General features: G+C 43.6%; 1 protein-coding gene across 1 annotated transcript; it reads right to left on the bottom strand.

The window, feature by feature from the left end:
• Nucleotides 1-10,249: 10,249 nt before the first annotated feature.
• LOC136362022 (inositol 1,4,5-trisphosphate receptor-interacting protein-like 1) lies at nt 10,250-11,899 on the bottom strand. Its single transcript, XM_066320282.1, has one exon. The coding sequence runs from the start codon at nt 11,897-11,899 to the stop codon at nt 10,250-10,252; it is 1,650 nt and encodes a 549-aa protein (XP_066176379.1).
• Nucleotides 11,900-19,194: the final 7,295 nt, after the last annotated feature.

Raw genomic sequence — 19,194 nt, 5'->3', positions numbered from 1 at the left:
GGCAGAATCGTGTCCTTGACTATGCTTTTAGGAATTTTAGTCTACACCACCAACCTGGTGGGATGGGACTGGTTGAAAACCCATGACATGAAGCCACCTCTTATTTTCAGTTTTTCTGCTGTCCGGTTGTAGCTGTGGAAATATTTTCACGGGATGTATCTGTGAGCCTGGAAAAAAACCTGTCCTGGACATACTGTGCTGACAGTGTCCTTGTACTGCCCAGGAAAAGTGAGCAAAGAAAACCTTCTGTGAGACTTCTACCCTACAGAGGAGCAGAACAAAAGGTGCAAAGAAATCATCATAAAGAGTTGCCATTTCCTCAGGCAGCCATTGTCATAGCACAGGGATTTTGGTACAGTCTCCAGGAGACCTCAGCATAAAGCACCAGGTCATACCCTGCACGTGCCATTTGATCAAATCTTCTGAAAATCAGTGGTTGTGTTTCTCGAACAGAACCAGGACCAGAGTGTGATTTGCTGCTGTGGACACAGCTGGGCACAAGTCAGGAGCTCCTGATGCTCTTTCCCTGTTGAGCCATTCAGTGCCAGCATGGCTGTGTCTCCATGGCCTCTGATATGTGGCTGGGCAAGGAGAGTTGCCCTTGGAGCTGGTGGATCAGAGTACTAAATCATGTTTTGTGCTTTGAAAACCTCTTTGAAAATCTTCCCCAGATGAGCTCTGTTGTGTGCTTTCTGAATTTTGGGATTTTATTTTCCATTGAAATATACCGAGAACCAGCTTAGGACTTTTCTGAAGTGCACTTTGACCTGATGAGTTCTTCAAGTTCTGAAATTTCCTGAATGAGCAAAGGCATAGACCCTCTATGATCAGCAAAGAGATCATCCCAAAACCTATGGGGCTCTCATTCTTTTCTAAATCTAAGGGGAGGCTTGCAAATATGAGGCAAAAACAGCAATAAGAGAAATTATTTTCCTGCTCTTTGGGGATTTTAAATTTTATTTTACATTTTAAATTTATGCCTATTCAACCTTTTTCCTTGCTGTAAATTTCTGATGTCTCACTAATTGCACAAAAGAGGCAGAACATTTTCCTTTGCAAGTTCATCTCCAGGAAATTGATTAGCATAACTGAAAATCAGTTCCTGATGTTCTCTTTCTATTTTACTGTTTGCTGTGAACTGAAAACACTGTACCTAAGGACACTAAAATCAGACCTGTCAACTGAGAGTCTGGCTCAGCAGAATCTCTGGTTAATGGCCTTAAGATTCCGGGTATTTTTTCCATAGGCTTTCCCAAATGGCTACCTGAAAACGAATGTGGTGGGTTTTAAAATACATTTAATTGAGAATAAGCTGCCCATTACATTAACACTGCTTAACTGTGTGTATTGGTTTCTAACCTGCATGTCATTGGTTGGCTGAGTGTACCCAGGTTGCAAGATGTGAAACCTTCTTCATTTTTTAATAAAAAAAGAGCATTACTTCTCAATGGCACAAAAAGACATAAAAGAATCACCTCTTATCCCCAATATTTAGAAGTTAAGGCCTTTAAAGTAAGATGTATGGTTATCAGAGGTTTAAACTCTTTGACTTTTTTTGCATAAGACTTCTAAAATATGCATTCTGTGCCAGATCCGCTATCCAGAGGAAACATCAAAGGGAGCTGTTCTCATTAGGAGAGCTCTCCTGAGTTTGACATATGCCTCCAACATGCTGAGGAACTTTCAGAGCAGTGGGAAGGGATTTATCACCCTGACTTCCAGGAATGGCAGTGCGAGCTCCGCAGTGAAATCACTGCTTTGAAATTCCTCTGCGTATTTAGGGAGGTTTAATTGGGATGAAAACGTGGTTGCAGCAAACGTGGGTATAAAGCTTTTCCTCCATCACCTTGTGAGGCTCTTGTGTGACAGGTTTCCTTCTTTTTATTGGATATCAAATATCTCTGATACCAGATATGTCAGATGCTGCCAGCAGGTGCCTCCATGGTAAGGGCAGATGTGCTGGCACACTTGGTGTTCGGGTGGATTAGAATTGCTGTGTGCTGTAAGAATTACAGCCCATTACTACTTCTGCCCTATTTTGAGCAGTTGCTCTAAAGAAGCAGTGAAAATTGGGTTCTGTTTGGGTAAATTAGTCCAAACCACATTGTCTTCTTGAGGTCTGTACTATGTTAAAGTTTAAGCACATCATTCTTTTTCATAATGCTCTTGTCAGGTAGGGGGAAGTGGTGGAGCCTCCATTTTAAAGAAAGGAATTAAAGGACTAAATATTATTTTTGGTTTTGCTTTGTTGGGTTTTGTGGGGTTTTTAAAATAATTTTTAAATTATTATTAGAGACACTCTTATTCACAGCTGCTTTAGTGGAGCTTGATGATTTATTCATTTGCCAAAATCCCTGATTCTAAGACTAATGAAAATGGCACTAGAGGCAGCTTACTCTAATTGTAGGAGAAGGGAATACAGGTCCTCATCAGGACCTTGCCCTGTGGCAGTGCATTTTCTGGTTATATATTTTTTCACTTTATGTTCTATGAAATGGTTTGTTCCATGTACACCCTTTGTTGATCCCCCGTTTGCTTCATCCCAGTTACTGTTACCCATCAATCATATGTTATATAATGCCTGGGCCCTGTCTGTCACTTCGGGGCCTCTCCCTGTGCCTGGAAAGTTCCAGGAAGGGCCTCGAGTGATTGGGCAGGATCCCGGCTTCCCCCTCCGACCCCCACCTGGTTTGTACCTCTGTTTGTCTGTTATATTCAGAGCCACTCCCATGTTATTATTGACTGGATCTTCACTGAACCCAACCCTTTGTACCACCTCCAAATAAAAGATACTGCACAAAGGGTGCTCATGGTCTCTGTTGAGGCTGACACCCTGGGCTGTAGTGGTCTCCCCTCTAGTACAATAAACCCAATTTGGTGAACCCTCAACAGTGTCCCCTCTTTCTTTCTCCTGCCATCGCTGTCTCCAGCTTAAGGGCCAGCCAAGTCCCACAGGGTCTTGAAGGTGATACATAATCACTGGAAAATACCTCACTTGCCGTGGTGTCAGGGCTAGCCAGGGTGAGAGAGGCAGCACACTGTGACATTGCCCCGATATGTAACTGCTCTGTTAATGACCCAATTAATGACCCAATTCAGCCTCACCCCTGATGAGTCACAGCTGTATCCAATAAAGAGAAGTGTGATAAAAGGGAGTGGGTTAGCTGGGGAGGATCATGAAGGTGGAGGGACATTGAGGCAGAAAGAATAAGAGGGTCATGAAGAAGCAGGTTCCTGGGGGGAGAGATGCTCTGCTGAGAGGTCAGTCTGGGGCTGCAGTCACAGTCTAGCTGGGTCAAAGCCTGCAGTCAGAGTTCAGCAGGGAATAACCAGCAGTCAGAGGCTGCAAGGGAAACCTCCAGCAGGAGCTTGCTGCAGGCAGAGTCAGGGAATGGTTGGAGTCAGGATGGCTGAGCTGTAAAGAGGAATAAACCAGGGCCCTTTTCATGCTGTGATGAACAAGGAGTCTGTGTCTGGGCTCATTCCTACCCTCTGACAAGAGGGCTGCTGCAGCAATTCTGAATGGGAAAACAGATCTTCCTTATGTTCTCTGTGTGCTCCATACCTACATGACTTTGTTTTGACTCTCTGCATTGAACTTGGAGGGGGGAACTCAGGGAAAGACATAGATCAAGCTGAACCTTCAGAGCTGTAGCTTGGACATGCAGAGGCAAAACAGACAGGAATCACTGAATTGTACGGGAATGGAAACTCTGTAGATACCTTCTTTTGACTTGCACTGTCATCCTCTGTGCATGTGTTTTGTTTTGGAGTTTTTTTCTGACTATACTCAGCAGTGACTGGTGACAGATTGAGAAGCAATGAGCACAAAAGGAAATGCTGGGAGTTCTGTTGAAACATAAGATAAAAAATAGCCACATTTTCCTGTAAGGGTGGGCAGACACTGACCCAGGTTGTCTAGAGAGGGTGGGGAGTCTTTCTCCTTGAAGATGAATTCAGAAGTCCTGGGCAACTGGTTATAGATGGCCCTACTTGAGCAGGGGTCGGACAAGGTGACCTCCGGAGGTCACTTCCAACCTCAACCATTCTGTGAATAAAGGTATGTGCACCCTGTGTTGAAGGTGCCACACTCTTTAACGACAGAAAAAAAAATTGTGTGAGGTTTGCTCCTGGCAAGGTAGCTCATTATCTTTAGGAGTGCCAAGGTTACTATAGGAACCTAAAGTTTTTACTGAGACTAAATGTGATAAATACACAGTATTTATCAATAGCAACATAAAGCTGCATGTTTTTATACATGCATCAATATCAAAATTTGGATATTTGATCTGTGTTGATGCTTCCTCAAATCCTACTGAATTACATCCTTTTAAATTAATTAGTCCTTTTCCTTTGCATATCCTATCAAGGAGAGGGATAGTCCAAAAAAATAATTGTCTGAAAGTAATAGTTGAAAATTATCCACTCACTCTTTTCCATGTGGTAGTGAAGCACTGTAGTGTAGCAGTTCCTGTGCTTTGGATATTCCACAAAACCATAAGTGTTCCTGCTTGAGTCTGCCAAAAATTTCTCAGAAATTTTCTCATCAGCCAGAAGTCTAGTCCTAGATTTCTGGTTTATGACACTTGAAATTGTATCTGCGTTAAATCTACGCAACCATGTTGTTAATTTGAGCTCTGTTGTTGGCGAAGGCTGCTATATATATGCAAAAGCATAATTGCTCTGAAAATTGGTTCTTTACCTGCTGGTTGTGGACTTCCTGTGGATTTTTCTATTTAAAACAGAAAACAACTGCTCTGCAAATTCTTGCAAGTGTCAGCAGTTTCCATGCATTTAACTTTTCTCACCTCCTGGGAAGATGATGGGATTCACTTTCTGGAAGCCAAAGAATGTAACCGTCTTCCTGTATCCCATGGCTGCTGCCAGGTCTCTCTTGATCATCCAACCATAGCTACTGGAGACTGTGAAAATTCACCTTTAGTGCAAGAGAGCTGTAAGACTTCCCTGAGTAAGTGATTTTTAGAAATTGATATTAACTTTCTACCAGCCCATGCACCACATATTAGCATCATATCGTTTACATGCATTTGGTAGAATACAGCAACTGCTTGGGATGAATGTCATGAATGTGCCCCATGAAATCCCGAATATTTCCAGGCCTGGGGAGGATTCTGTGGAGACTGGCAGCACTGGTCATTTTCAGCTGCAAAATGCTTTCTGCAGCTGGTTACTTTCAGGACACCTTGCAAGAGCCAGGATGACAGAAAATTTTCCTCGAAAACTGGGCATGCAAGTCCACACAGCTTTTGTGGCTTTTCAAGTGGTTGTTGTGAGCTGAGGTCTTGATGTTGTTACAGTGTTCTCTGGGGTTTAATGCTGCTCCAGGCTGGCACACATGGAAAATGCATCCAGAGTTTCACCCCTGGCACTATAACATCTCCTGCCGGTGTCATTAGGGAAATACTACAACACACCTTTATGTGTAAAATTTGCAACCTAGCACATCTCTTGAAAGGTTTTGAATTCTGGACAGCAGAACCAATTACAGTTTAGGGAAAATATTACAAGTGTTGGTTTTTTTTTTTTTTTTTAGTACAGAATTTTAGCTTCAAATTAAGTACATGCTATGTACTTACGTACACCCTTATGTACTGTCAAAAGAAAGGAGGTTTCTCTAGATTAATTCAAGTGTCTCTTAAGAAAAAGTTCAGTCCATCTTTTCTGGGATATTGCTTATAACCCAAAAGTTATTGAATATGGCCAGACTGTCTTCTGCACTTAAGGAGATGTAGTTTAATTCTTTTTTATTACAACTACCACCAGGATTCAAAAGCAGCCATTAGATCATACAAAGAGTCCAACATAAGCAGAAGGAAGCGAAGTATTTATTATCATTTTGATGAAGTTGCTGGGCTTTCTTCTCTTTTCAGTTGCTCATGCATAGTATGAATTAGTAATTTCTGAAATTTGTCTGTGTCTCATCACATGGCTGTTGCATCAGTTGGCAGTGCTGCAGAAAATATTGAAAAGAAGGCAAATATGAACAGTAGTAGAAAATTGTATTATCAGGGAAATGTATATGTAAAAATTCTGCATGTGCCAGTCTTATTGGTGCTTCTCATTTCATGTTTAGCTGGGTGAGGAAAAAACTACATCCAACAATCATAGCATGACTTGTGCATTTTATGAGGAAGGATTGTGCTCCTGAGTATGTTTTCCACATGGATTTACCACTCATGGTCACCTGGGAGCTCTGCAGAGTTATAAACCGAGGTATTGTCTCTTTCCAGTGACAGGAAAGGAAAAACAGTCAAACTACAAGCTGTTTTGAGCAAACTGTCTGTGCATAAATAAGACTGAAAATTCACCATCTTTTTAAGGGTATTTTAGCTTTTGTGTGATAAAGATTGCATCCATTTTTTAGACTGGCAGGAATATTGTTGTGGTTTTGGTATGCTGCTGTGTATGGCGAGCGTTCCTAATCATCTCTTCAGGTGGAGTTTCAAACTGATCTTTTTCAGCTGTTAAAATGGGAGATCAAACAGAGCTTTGAAGGCCAGGATCACTTAAAAAAAAATAAAAATCCTTGTCTATATTGCATGTTCAGATACTGTGGTAACGGCTGGCAGAGCAGATGTTCAAACTTCAGCACACTTAGCTAAAACTGTGTCTTTTGTTAAAAACATTCTTCCTCTAAAACTGACTTACATTGTGCATTCTACGATGGCACACTATTGTGTTTTACACACAAATTGTAGCTCATATTTTTCTGCAGTACTAAGTGGGTGACATAATTGTTGCATTAGGAAAAAGCCATGTTGTATTTCTAGAGAAAAGTTTTTAAAACCATCTAGAGCAGCTTGTATTGTGTATTGCAATTTTCTCAGCTACCTGATCGACTTTAAAAGCTGAAGAAAGGACGAAGTGTCATGGTAGAGGAAATTCTCCAAGTCGGTGATTACCAGATGCCTGAACACCCAGAGTATGAACCATACTTAGAGCTGCCACCTTCCAATTGTGAAGACACAGGAAAAAAACCACCTGGTATAGTCATGATCCAGTTCAAAGGGCACAGGAAGCCACATATCAAAACTGTGGATTTTTATATCAGTAATATTCTTACTATATCAATCTTTTCTGTTACCAGATGTGCTCATCTTTGCACAGTTGCATTATTTGTTGTTTATTGAAACTGTTTGTTGCCCTGCCATATCCCCATTGGGGTTTCTTTTTCTCTCTTTCCAAATCTTTCTTTACTATTGCAGTTCTGGTTTTTTTTTTTTTTTTTTTTTTTTTCTTATTAGGAAATACACACATTTAAATGCCCAAGTGTTTGTTGAATCTCATACTTTTTGGTTTTTCTGGTGTCTTGCTATACCATGGATAAATTAACATTTGCCACTTTATTGCTTTTCAGTACTGCTAAAATACTTTAGGATGCTCACATCAGTTGAGATAGTTTTTGGTGGCTGAGTAGAATTAAAGCCTTGTGCACCTATGAATTACAGTAGTCAGATATGTGGTTTCAACCTGGACAGATAGCTTCTTGAACAGTTGGCTTCTCCATCTATGTGGAGCAGCATAGGCTAATAGAATGCTAACAGTGTGAAAAGATGATCATAAATATTTGTATCAAAACCCCAGGCTTTTGGAGAGCTTTTTGAGCAAGAGACAGGAGGGAGAACACTAAAAAAAATTTAAGAATATCTGTAAAAAAACCCCAGATTACTAAGAAACAATAAACTCCTAAAAATACTAGAAGAACAACCATTGTCAATAGCAAAGTTTATTGAGAGGAAAAAAAGGAAGGGAATGGCTAAGGAAATGACCCAAAAGCATAAGCCTAAATTTTGGAAAAAACCCTATTTAATAGAAGATTAACCTGTTCCATGAAACAGTATTTGAAAATTATTAGTGAGTTGAGATAAATCTGAAATTTGAAGATTCTGTTAATAATACATGTGTCAAAGGATCATGTAGCATTCTACAAAAAGAATCATTAAGAATTCTAAATTTGGGTCTCAATTGCTCCTCAGATATAACTGGTGACAGTGAAAAATACATACATATAAATACACTTCTACTATTATGAGACAATATTCCAAATTTATTCTGTTTTTTGTGTTTCATACAATCACCACAGGATCTGAGGTCCTGATCACCCCTGGAAAAGGTGCTTTTGGCTTTTTTGGCATGTGTGCTTCAAACAAGCCAATCTGTTTTAGGGCTTTGCATCAAAACTCCATGCAAACACTTCCTTTTCCCATTATTGTAAAGTTACTTCAGTTACGATGATGACCAGAAACACCTTTGTGTGCCTCGATAAAATGCGTGGGAAGCTGTCAGGGCTGCAGTTTTTGTTGGCGCCTGCAGAAGATGATGCAGGGGTAGAAACAAAACAGATCTTCTGATTGAAACATGGATGGTTATGTGATTGTGGTAATGGCAGCTACTTGCACAGATGGGTAAAGCAGAAACATCACAAAATAAAGAGATTAAGCTGCAAATAGTGAGGGGGTTATGTATGAAATCCTAATGAATATTCATAAAATAACTAAAGCACTGCTGACACCAAGTGCTAATCCTTCTGCAAATAACAATTAGCAGAGAGGTTGTAAAATGGGTGCTGATTTGCATGTAGCATCAAGAGCTAAGAGATATCCTGGCTAAGCAGAGGCTTTTGAATCTCCAGAGAAATCCTGCACAGAGAATCAGAGGGTAAAAAGAAGAATACCATTGCAATATATAAACAGGTCATTTGGGTGCAAATGTGAACTGTCCTGCTAAGTATTATCTAAGAAATTATCCATTGTGGAAGTATTATCCTTTCCCTAAACACGATACAGAGACCATTAGTAAGAACACACTGCTACAGCATTCAACTAACCCATGCAGTTCAGAAACAGAAATCCAATTTTCGTGATTACCACAGGGGTGTTTGGGAAAGACTAATGTGGCCTTTTGTTGTGGTTTGAAAACAAACCAAGTGAGAGGCTCTAAGTCAGAAATAAAATTTAATGAGAAGAAAAGGAAAATAGAATAAAATAAAATAAATACAAAAAGAAAAACCAGTGACAGAGTCAGAATACAACCTGATCAGGGTGATGGAAACAGTCCAGACAAGGTGGTCTTCCTGAAACAGAAATCTTGTAGAAAGGTCTGGTAGCTCCGGTCCTCTGGGAATCCAGTGGGTGAGGGCTGCTTCTACTGTCCCAAATCCCAGCTTATATCCAGGTGAGAATGCTTGGCTCTTCCCCATAGGCGGAGCATCTCACAATGGGATGATGAGTCATGGAAGAGGGCCTTGATGGCCCATTAAAGAGAGAGATAACTCCTGGAGGGAGTTATCTATGAGTCATGCAAAAGGCATTGATGGGCCATTAACTGAAGATGGTGATAGAATACATCCTAAACTACAACCCAGGACACCTTTTTACACTAAATCTGGTGCATGAAAGACAATTATTAATGTGCAATGCATGGTTTGTGCTGTTGCTGTTGTATTGGAAGCAGACATGTGCTAGGGGCGATGAGCAGCTGTGGGGGGTGACCTCCGGCAAGCAGCTCCCACAGCTGACAGAGCACAGTGTTCCGCGTGTCTGACGAGTTCATTTGTGCGGGGCCAAAGCCCTGCCGAGTGTGTGGGATGAGAAGAATCTTCCTTGTCTCCCCAGTGAACGCAAGCAGGCACAGCAGCCATGCCTCTTGCTTGCTCCCTGCCCCGCCACAGCTGCCAGGCACTTTCCGAGCCCATGTGGAATGGCCAGCACGGCCTGAGAGTGCAAGGGGAACTCAGGCTGGAAACCACCTCTGTAGGCCCCGTGCTCTGCCGTGGCTGCTGCACCAGGGACACCTTGGAGAGGAGCACTGCAGAGTGACAACTGTGTGCCTTTGTTCCAAAAGGCTTTTTATACCACTCCCTCCCTACTCCCAGCCAGTCCCAAATTCAGCATTAGTGCAGCACACCCATCCTAGAGCTCTGATCCAGCTCAAGTTGACCTTGCACAAGCAAGATACAGTAACAAAGTAGTTTATTTAACAATAAAAAGAAAATTCAGGATTAATAAAGGCACTAACTAGAGGGTCCAAGTATCTATCCTAATAGCACTAGTTGGGGGGTTTAATAAATACAGTAAATGCACTATTTACAGTTTACTAAGGTGCACAAGAAGTGCAAAAACTACAGGAGGTTGATATCTACAGGAAATGCACTAACTACAGGAGGGAACTATATACAGTTCCTGTCAGCAGGCCTCACAAGCAACTGCTCTGGGCAGCAGCAGCTCTTTCAGCGGCCGTGGATCAGCTGCTGTTTGAGGCTGTGCAGCAGGCACATGTACTCCTGCACGGCCCTCAGGTGGGCCTCCTGATCGCTGGCCAGGTGCTGGAGCAGATTGGGCGCTTCAGCCAGCCGCAAGTCTGAGGGCAGGCTGATCTCCGGAGGAAACCTCTGGTTGCCAATGACAAAGTGCTTGAGGCGCCCTGTCTGCAGGCAGCAGTGCAGGAACTCCAAGATATCCAGCAGGCGCTGCCGGAAATGCCTCCTGCGCCAGCGTGTCAGGGGGACGGTGCTCAGCAGGTGCATCAGCACCGTCTTCAAGGTGTAGCTGGAGAGACCTACACCCAGCAGGGAGCGGCTGAGCAGCTGCAGGCACGTGCAGTGCCAGCTGTCCTGGGGGGCCTGCCTGGAAATGTGCTGGAAGAACTTGGCCTCCGCCACGGCACAGGTCTCCAGCCACGCGGTGCTGGGCGTGCCTCCTTGTGCCGGCTGGCTGCCCACAAAGATGTCCGAGTCTCCTCGGCGCACGCCAAAGACCACCTCGGCCGTGAAGCTTTCCTGGTCCTTGCTTAGCTGGAATTTACAGCCGCGCCTGGAGGGCTGCCACTTGAAACACCAGCGGCGGGACTCGGGCAAAAGCAGCCAGGCCACTCTGACAAAGCGACAGAACCAGTGGGCAGTTTTCTCCACATCCAGGTAGGAGCCGGTGCAGAGCGTGTGCAGGAGGCTGGGCTCCTGCTTCCTTCTCAGCTCCTCCTCAGGGTGGTGGAGGAAACACAGCACGTCCTGCCCCAGCTGCTCCCTCGTGCAGGTGCACAGCAGCTCCACACGGACACGGAAGGTCCTCTGGGGCATCCCCGCAGTGTCCAGCTCCAGCTGGAAGGTGTGTCCGCGAGGGGGACTCAGGGGGACAAGCACGCTGTAGACGGCGTCTTCTGCACGGGGACTCCAGCCTTCGAAGGCGCTGCCCACTCCGATGGCCTCTTGTGGCACCGGGTAGAAAGTGTCGGACAGGCCTTGGCCAAAGATGTGCGTCAGTTTGCCCACCAGGTGACTGACCAGCGAGCAACCTTTCTCCAGCTCCACCACAGGCAACTGGATGAGCTCCTCTGAAAGGCTTCCAAGACTCCTCTTCGCATTCTGCTCGTTGTCTTCCTCCTTTGCATCCTGTCTGTGTGCTTCGTGTCCAGCAGCAGCATTGACTTCCTCCCTGTTCTCGCCATTGCTCACTTCTTCTTCCTTTGCTGCAACACAGCTGCCTGCTTCACATCCATCGTTGCTCTCTTCTTCCACACTTGACTTCTGGCCTTCTACTTCTTTTGGAGCAACCGTGTCGTAGCTGCTGGAGCTCTCCTTCTGGCCGCTGCCGTTGTCAGGACGGCGTCCCATTTTCCAAAGTCCAAAGCCCAGTGCCAAGAGAACGACGAGGACTCCCAGAAGAGCCCAGAAGTGCCAGACGAGCAGGGCTCCCCAGGCACGGTGGCTCTGCTCCAGGCTCTTGTGCTCCAGCTCCTGAAGCAGCCGAGCCATCTCCTGGTGCAGGTACTGGGCCCGCTGCTGCATGCGCTCCCGGGTGGCCTCATCCAGCCCATCCCCGGCCTGCCGCGGGTACTGGATGAGGCCTTGCAGCAGCAGGAGAAGGAAGGTGATGGCCACCATGGCTTCAGCAGGTGAAGAGGGCTTTGGTGGGGATGGGCGGCAGTGCTGGGGGAAGTGGGGGCAGGAGCCCCGGGGATCTGAAGGCAGCGGAGGGCCCGGGCAGCTGGCAGGCTGCGGGGCCGGTGCCGCTGCCCCGGCAGGAGCAGTAGCTGCAGCAGCAGCAGCGTGCCCTGCCAAAGGCACTCCTGGCAGGACTGGCCTCTGGATGCCCGCTGAGAAGCGGCTCCCCGGGTACTCGCCTTTCTGCCCTCCTGCAGTGCTCAGCACGTTCTCCTGTCTGTGTGCACGCCGGCCGCCGGCCCGGGCTGCGCTGGGGCAGCCTTACCCGCTGCTTCTGTTCCTGGCTGCCCCCATTGTGACATCAGGGCTGTGATGTCCCAGGTGCCAGAGAGCAGCCCGGCCAGCCCAGCCCTGGCCTCCATCTCCACCTCAGCACTGGGCTCTCCGTGGCCCCGGGCAACCAAAGCCCTGACACACACCAAGTGCACAGCCACAGCTGGACGGGTGGCAATCCACCCCCAGGCCTTCCCTGGCCCCAACAGGCACAAGCCCCAAACTCTTTTCCAAGACGGAACTGGGGACACGGCCCATGAATGCTTTGTTCCTGGCAATCTGCTGCTGGGAGATGACTCCGGTTGCCTTGGTGTGGTGGTGCATTTTATTCATGTTAGTATTGTATTCATAATTTGCTTCGTGTAGTTCTGTGTAATGGTTCATTCTGTGTAACCCCTATATTCCTCCCTATATGGTTTTACCCCAGTTTTGGTTATATGTCAATCATCTGTTACAGAACCACCAGATCCTGTCTGTCACTCTGGGGCCTCTCCTTGCGTCCAGAAACTTCCAGGGAGGGTGTCGAGAGATTGGACAGGATCCAGGCTTCCCCCTCCCATTGTCCCCTGTATGGTTCTCTCACCTGTCTTCTGTGTTAAGAGCCACACCCTTACTGTACCCCATTGGCCCCTGGTTGAACCCTCCCCTGTGTACCACCCCCCTTAAAAAGCTGATGTAAAGAAGCCCTCAGGGTCCCTCTGAGGCTGGTGTCCCGAGGTGAGGACTCCACGTCTGGAGCACCAATAAACTCGTATTGGATTTACCCCTCGAGAGTCCCTGCATTCATTCCTCCTGCCCGGCTACGCTTCGCTCCTGGCAAGCCAAGACCAGCGTGTGACTGTGGTGCCAGGGCTGGCCGGAATTGGCGACACAGGCACCGCCGCACCCTGGTGCTGAGCTCTGTGCTTGTGGGGCTGCTCTTGGCACCTCAGTGACAGCCCTGGGTGCGTAGTGGTGAAGAACCTGGCGCTGGCTTGGCTCTTCTCCGTGGCAGGACCTCTGTTCCTGAAGTGCCACTGGCAGTGGAATGAATGGTGGTTTTACCCAAGCACCCCCCCGCCCCCCCCAAATCACTCCATCAATCTCCTCTTACCCTGGATGATATTAATAGATATTTGAGATCTAATTAGTTTAGTCTGCTCAAAAATATTTCTAAACAGCTCTGCAGGTCAGCTCTTCAATGCTGTTGATATGTTATTCTTATTAATTATCATCTCTTATTATTGTTTACTCTCGGAAGTGTTGTGGAAATTGAAGATAAGGGCCAATGCAATGAACACTATTTTACACTGACCGTTGTAGATGGAACATGCTCTTTGGAAGAGGTCTAAATCTGAAAGAGATTGACTCCAAATGGGACTTTGTGTGTCCTATGTTACCAAATAATGGACACAAAGAGTGTAGGAAGGATAGAAAATGTAAAGTGCTCTGCTTTCCTCTGAATAATACATCAGTGGCTCACCTGAATTATCATGCTTAATAGTCACGGAGGGATGAGATCTCTTCTCCAAAAGCTTATCTAATCAATGTTTGAGCCCCCTTCAATACTAAGAGTGCAGTCATATGGTGTCTTCTATGGATTTCTGGATGCGTACAGCCAATTATCAGTCCAGTGTTCCCAGCAGTGTCTGCAACTGGTATCTCAAGCACTTGAGTGTGTTTGGTTTTAGATGCTTTCTTTATTTTCTCCTGTTTTTCTCCTCTCCTCTCCTCTCCTCTCCTCTCCTCTCCTCTCCTCTCCTCTCCTCTCCTCTCCTCTCCTCTCCTCTCCTCTCCTCTCCTCTCCTCTCCTCTCCTCTCCTCTCCTCTCCTCTCCTCTCCTCTCCTCTCCTCTCCTCTCCTCTCCTCTCCTCTCCTCTCCTCTCCTCTCCTCTCCTCTCCTCTCCTCTCCTCTCCTCTCCTCTCCTCTCCTCTCCTCTCCTCTCCTCTCCTCTCCTCTCCTCTCCTCTCCTCTCCTCTCCTCTCCTCTCCTCTCCTCTCCTCTCCTCTCCTCTCCTCTCCTCTCCTCTCCTCTCCTCCCCTCCATTTTTTTTCCTGAGCGCACAAATGAGTTATGTCCATTGTGCATAAATTAGTTAAAACACTGAGGAATCAACATATTCATGTATTTGAGTGATTCACTTGAGTATATGGGTGCTGTAAGGAAAGAAAAGATACCTTGTTGTCTTTAGAAAGAAATCTTTTCAAACAGACATTAATTCTGTGATCTTCCCTTCATTCTGCTCCCTGCCAGCTCCTAATGCAGTTCTGGTACCTCTCTTGCCCCTGTGAAATTAGTCTAATTATCAGTAATAATTGAAACTGACAGTTCAATACATGTGTTCTGACGTGCTGCCGACTGCTAATTTTTAGCCGGGTGGAATCAGTGCACAAAGAAAATTTGGCAACAAAATAGAAATATTCTTAGAAATTACTGGTCTGTGAGAAGTGAAATTTTGAGGCAACTGGAACTTATTCCTTTGAAACTGGCCATGTTTCCCACAAAACCAGGGAAAGATAAAACTGAAACGGCTCCTTTTAGTTGGTTTGGTGTTTTGTTTTTTTTATTAACAGAATGTATCATGAGGTAATTGGATAGTACTTGCAAAAAAGCGATTTAATATCGTCATATATAGCATTGGGAAAGTTGCCTGATGTAAGAGAGCCAGGTTTGTACCTCCTACCCACAAAATTAGGGTCTCAGAGTGGCTTTTATACTCCCAGCTTGAGCTGCGATTTTGGAACTGTTGTCAGGCTATGAATCAATTTTAACTGCAACTTCTGGCATTAAATCAGCATAAAATGTGGATATTATGTGTTATTTTAGTTTGGACCATTAGTAGTCATACTACTTTATGTCCGGGATGAAAGAATTTTTGACAACTGATATGAAATTATGTTGCCTTCACCAATGAATTTTAAGGAAATAAAAAGGCAGTGAATATTTTAAAAATCAACACATGCCAAAGTAGCTGGAAATTTTCATGTTCAGTCTAAAAACATCTCTGTTGCAGGTGATTCCTTATAAAGAGGAATGCAAGGCCTTAATTAACTGGGTGCTACAGATGGATTTCTTGCAGCCACATCCTTTTAAATCTCAGATACCATGATTTCAGACCTGTGTTTGACAAATTTTATTGTAAATTTTATTATCATGTTTTTCTTAAATGTAAAGGTTGAGGGAGGAAAAGGGTGTAGAATCTCAGATTCTTCTTTTAAAAAATAAATTGATTCACTGCACTATAAGCAAGTTAAATGCAATATTCTTCCTCTGCAGATGCTGAAAAAACCTTGAGATTTCATTTTCTGATATGTGCAGGAAATTCTTTGGAATTTGGCACTTTGGAAATTCTTTAAAGAAATTCTCCAAGCAACGGAGGATTCAAAGTATGCCTCAAGTCTCACTTGCAAAGCCACCAGAAGGAACCTCAAGGGGACAGCCTGTTTGCCAATTTCATTTCTAGCTATTGTTAACATAACTGCTTCTCTAGTAGTGGCTTGTATTAAATTAGATGTCTTTGATTCAAATTAATTAAAATAGGAATCACCACTCGGTAATTTCTATGTGAGAAATAAAAAGCTGAAAACTTTTGGTATATCAGTAAAAAAAAAATAAATTAAATTACAAAAGTGACAAACTTTTGAATCCTTCTCTTAGCCCAGAGCTTAAGCCAAGTTCCTTGAAAAAAATCCTAAAAATGTGCTTGTCACAAATACAGTTCAGTGTTAAAGTGAATTTATACCAGGGAGTGGGTGTGGAGCTATCTTAGAGGAAATTCTATGCCTTAAATCTTGACTGGGGAAAACATGCTGTGTTCTAATGCCACCTGTATAAATCAGAGCTGGGGGGAAATGTTTTGACTGACCTTTTGAAACAGAAGCCACATTTCTACTGTCTTTATGACATGAATTTATGGCAATGGGTGTTGTAGGCCTCAAATCAGTAATGATACAAAGATCCTCATTTCAATTTATCCAGATGAAACCCAAAATTTCCTAGATGTATTTAATTGAAAAAAAGGCTGAAATTGTCTCGAGGAAGTTAATTTCAAGACAGAAGTAAAATGTTTCAGTCAAATTTGCTCTGTGCTATCAGTAGGGTTGAAGTAGTGTAGAGACATGAAGTAAAAGATGCAATATTTCAAGAACTAATATCATAAGGAAAACAAAGCAGATAAAGAAGTAATCTTTCAGTCAGGAATTTTATTTGCTGAGATGTATCACCTTATGCAGACACACAGGAAGAGATTGCTCTTGCTAAAATATGATGATGTTTACGAAGTACTTACTGGACATGACATAATATATCTGACAACTTCCAGGCAGAGTATAAATGTGAAATACGATGTTCAGGCAGGCACACACTCATGGAGAGGGCACTGCCCCTTTTCACTGCAGTGCCAAGAATGTGTTTAACTCAGATTTATGACAAAGCACAGGTAAAGCACTGTTACATTATTACTTAGAAGGGAATGGAGATTAATTAACAGAGTGAAAACGAAAAAAAAAAAGTAGATTTAAAAGATGATCAGTATGTGTTACTTTCTGCAGCAGTTTAAGGGTGTCTCGAAGCAGACCAGCATGATATTTTTTCTCGTGCCCCTTCAAGGAAATGCATATTCTTACTATGCTTTTCTCAACTGGCTGTTCTGTTCCTCTGACAAACATTGGAGTAAATATAGAGAGCAAATGAAAACAAGACCAAACAGCAATTATCTCCTTTGTTCAAACAGCTCTGTGTGATGTGCTGTTGGACAACACCAGCTAAAAAGATAGTGTGCAGCTCAAACTGAGCCTTGAGAGGGATGGCTGATAGTGCTCCACCTCTGTGTGCAAAGATCAGGGACATTTTCCCAGAAAATGCTGTGGATGAGGCTCAGACTGAGGCTTGGGAGGGATGGCTGATAGTGCTGCACCTCTGTGTGCAAAGATCGTTTTCTCAGGAAACGCCATGGATGAGGTACAGAGTGTGGCACTAAATGGCTGAACCTGCTGATGAAATGGATGGGACAAAGAGCTCCGGCCAGGCTGCTGTTGTGTCTGGCAGCCCCAGTGACTGCTGGGTTTATGTTTTATGTATGCTCCTGTTATAAACAGCCCCAGAACTTCCCTGGAACTCCCCAAGAGGAGCAGCTTGGTTTGCTTCCTGGAGCCCTGAAGGAGGTTGAGCGCAGGAGGGCTGAAGGAAGGGGATGCTCTGTAGATGGATGTTACTCACTTATGCTGGCTGCAGCACAAGCTTTTCAGATTCAGAGGGTGACATCTCATTTTTCAGCATGTTTATTATTTTAGTGGGAAAAATACATAAAATTCAGACATGTCTTGCCTGTTTTGCCCATGTTAGAGATCCACTTACCTCACAGTGGTGGGTGCTTGTGGCAAGATATCTGTTGCCAGACCTAGTCCATAAAATATTTCAGTTCTGGAACATCATGTGGATACCTAACTGTTCTTTTTGAAGACTTACACAATGTGAGAATCCTGTTCACCTTGCCAAGGCAAATTCTGGAACAAGATTTCTGAGTGTGTTTGCTCTCACCTCCCTTTAGGTGTCTGTGATGTCTGTGTCTGACATCTATGTCTGAGCCTGTCACCTCAAACTCCCTTCAAAGATAGGGAAAAGAAAAAAAAATTCTTAAGATATGGTTAATCTAAGTGTTCCACTTTTTTTCCTGCTGCTTACTAATGGAACTTAAAGGAAGAGCTGAGCTGGAGACTTTTTTTTAAAAGTAGAAGTTTTTCATTTACGTTTTAATTATCCACATTTAGCCAGATGAATCTCATAGTGCAAGGCACCAGCAATATCAATTCTTTTTTCTTGACTTTTTTTTATTTTTGAATTGGAAATTTTGCATGCAGTAATGATTACACACATTAACCCAGCTGTTTGATATTCTTAATATCTGATGAATTATTATTTCAGTGGATAAGTTCTTTCAGGGAATTCCATCACCACTGAATAAGCTATTTGAGAATTTCTTGTTGATGTTCCATCATAACAAATTAGTCAAAAGTATAGACTATGCAGTGCTTATAGTACCTCTGTTAATTTTTTGTTATACATTAACTTATGCACTAGAAATGCCTTGTTTAGAACTCCTATGCTAAACAAACAGACAAACAATATGAAACTCTCTAATTTAGTAGGTCCTAAACCACAGTATTCTCAAAGTTATGAAATGTAAGCATTGGTGTGTGAATATCTATGCTCAATAGCATGCCAAGTGATATAAATAAAGCTGATTCTGACACAGAAAATGAACTTATTGATATGTAGCACCTGTCTGATCTGGCCAATGCACAGCTTTGGGCCACACAGTTTGATAAGGATCTACGACAAAAAGGGTGTGTGGTAAAGGGGACTTAGAAAGGACATCTCTTGACCCAAAAATTAAACATGGCACACAGTTTCTTGAGTATATGAAACTACTGGCATTGTAGTAGGGCTGTTCTGTTTATACAAATAGCAATCCAAACCTGATATGACTTGGATTTATGCTTTACAAAATAGAAACATAAATTGAAATGCAGTTGGAGAATGTAATTAATTGAATTTATTCCTAGGAAGCAAGGAGCAAGTCACTCAGAGCAGGACGTTGAACAACTTAATAGTGACCATGAAATAGCAAGAGGAAAATGTAAATGCAAAGCTTTTGGCTGATGTCTCAGCCATACAGTTAGCTACAGGTGCAGTTTGTAAAAATGCTGGAGCACAAAGAATGACAGTGGAATGCAGATGTGGAGAGTGTTTCCAAATCCAGAGCATTTAATCAGTAATATATGTTAAAGATGCAAGACATTTCTTCTGAGCAAATACATGGAAATGTTCTGGTTTTATTTATTTATTTATTTTTCAAACCCCACTTTCCTACAGTTATAATGTAGCATGTGTGTCATTTGACATTTTCAAAGCACTTGCTCAGAATGACAGGTACAGGACTTAGGTCTACTAATTCTTAATTATGCTCGTGAATGAAGGTTTG

Source organism: Sylvia atricapilla, chromosome 6, assembly GCF_009819655.1.
Source record: "Sylvia atricapilla isolate bSylAtr1 chromosome 6, bSylAtr1.pri, whole genome shotgun sequence".
Classification (NCBI taxonomy): Eukaryota; Metazoa; Chordata; class Aves; order Passeriformes; family Sylviidae; genus Sylvia; species Sylvia atricapilla.
This window is presented reverse-complemented; position numbering and strand designations above follow the sequence as displayed.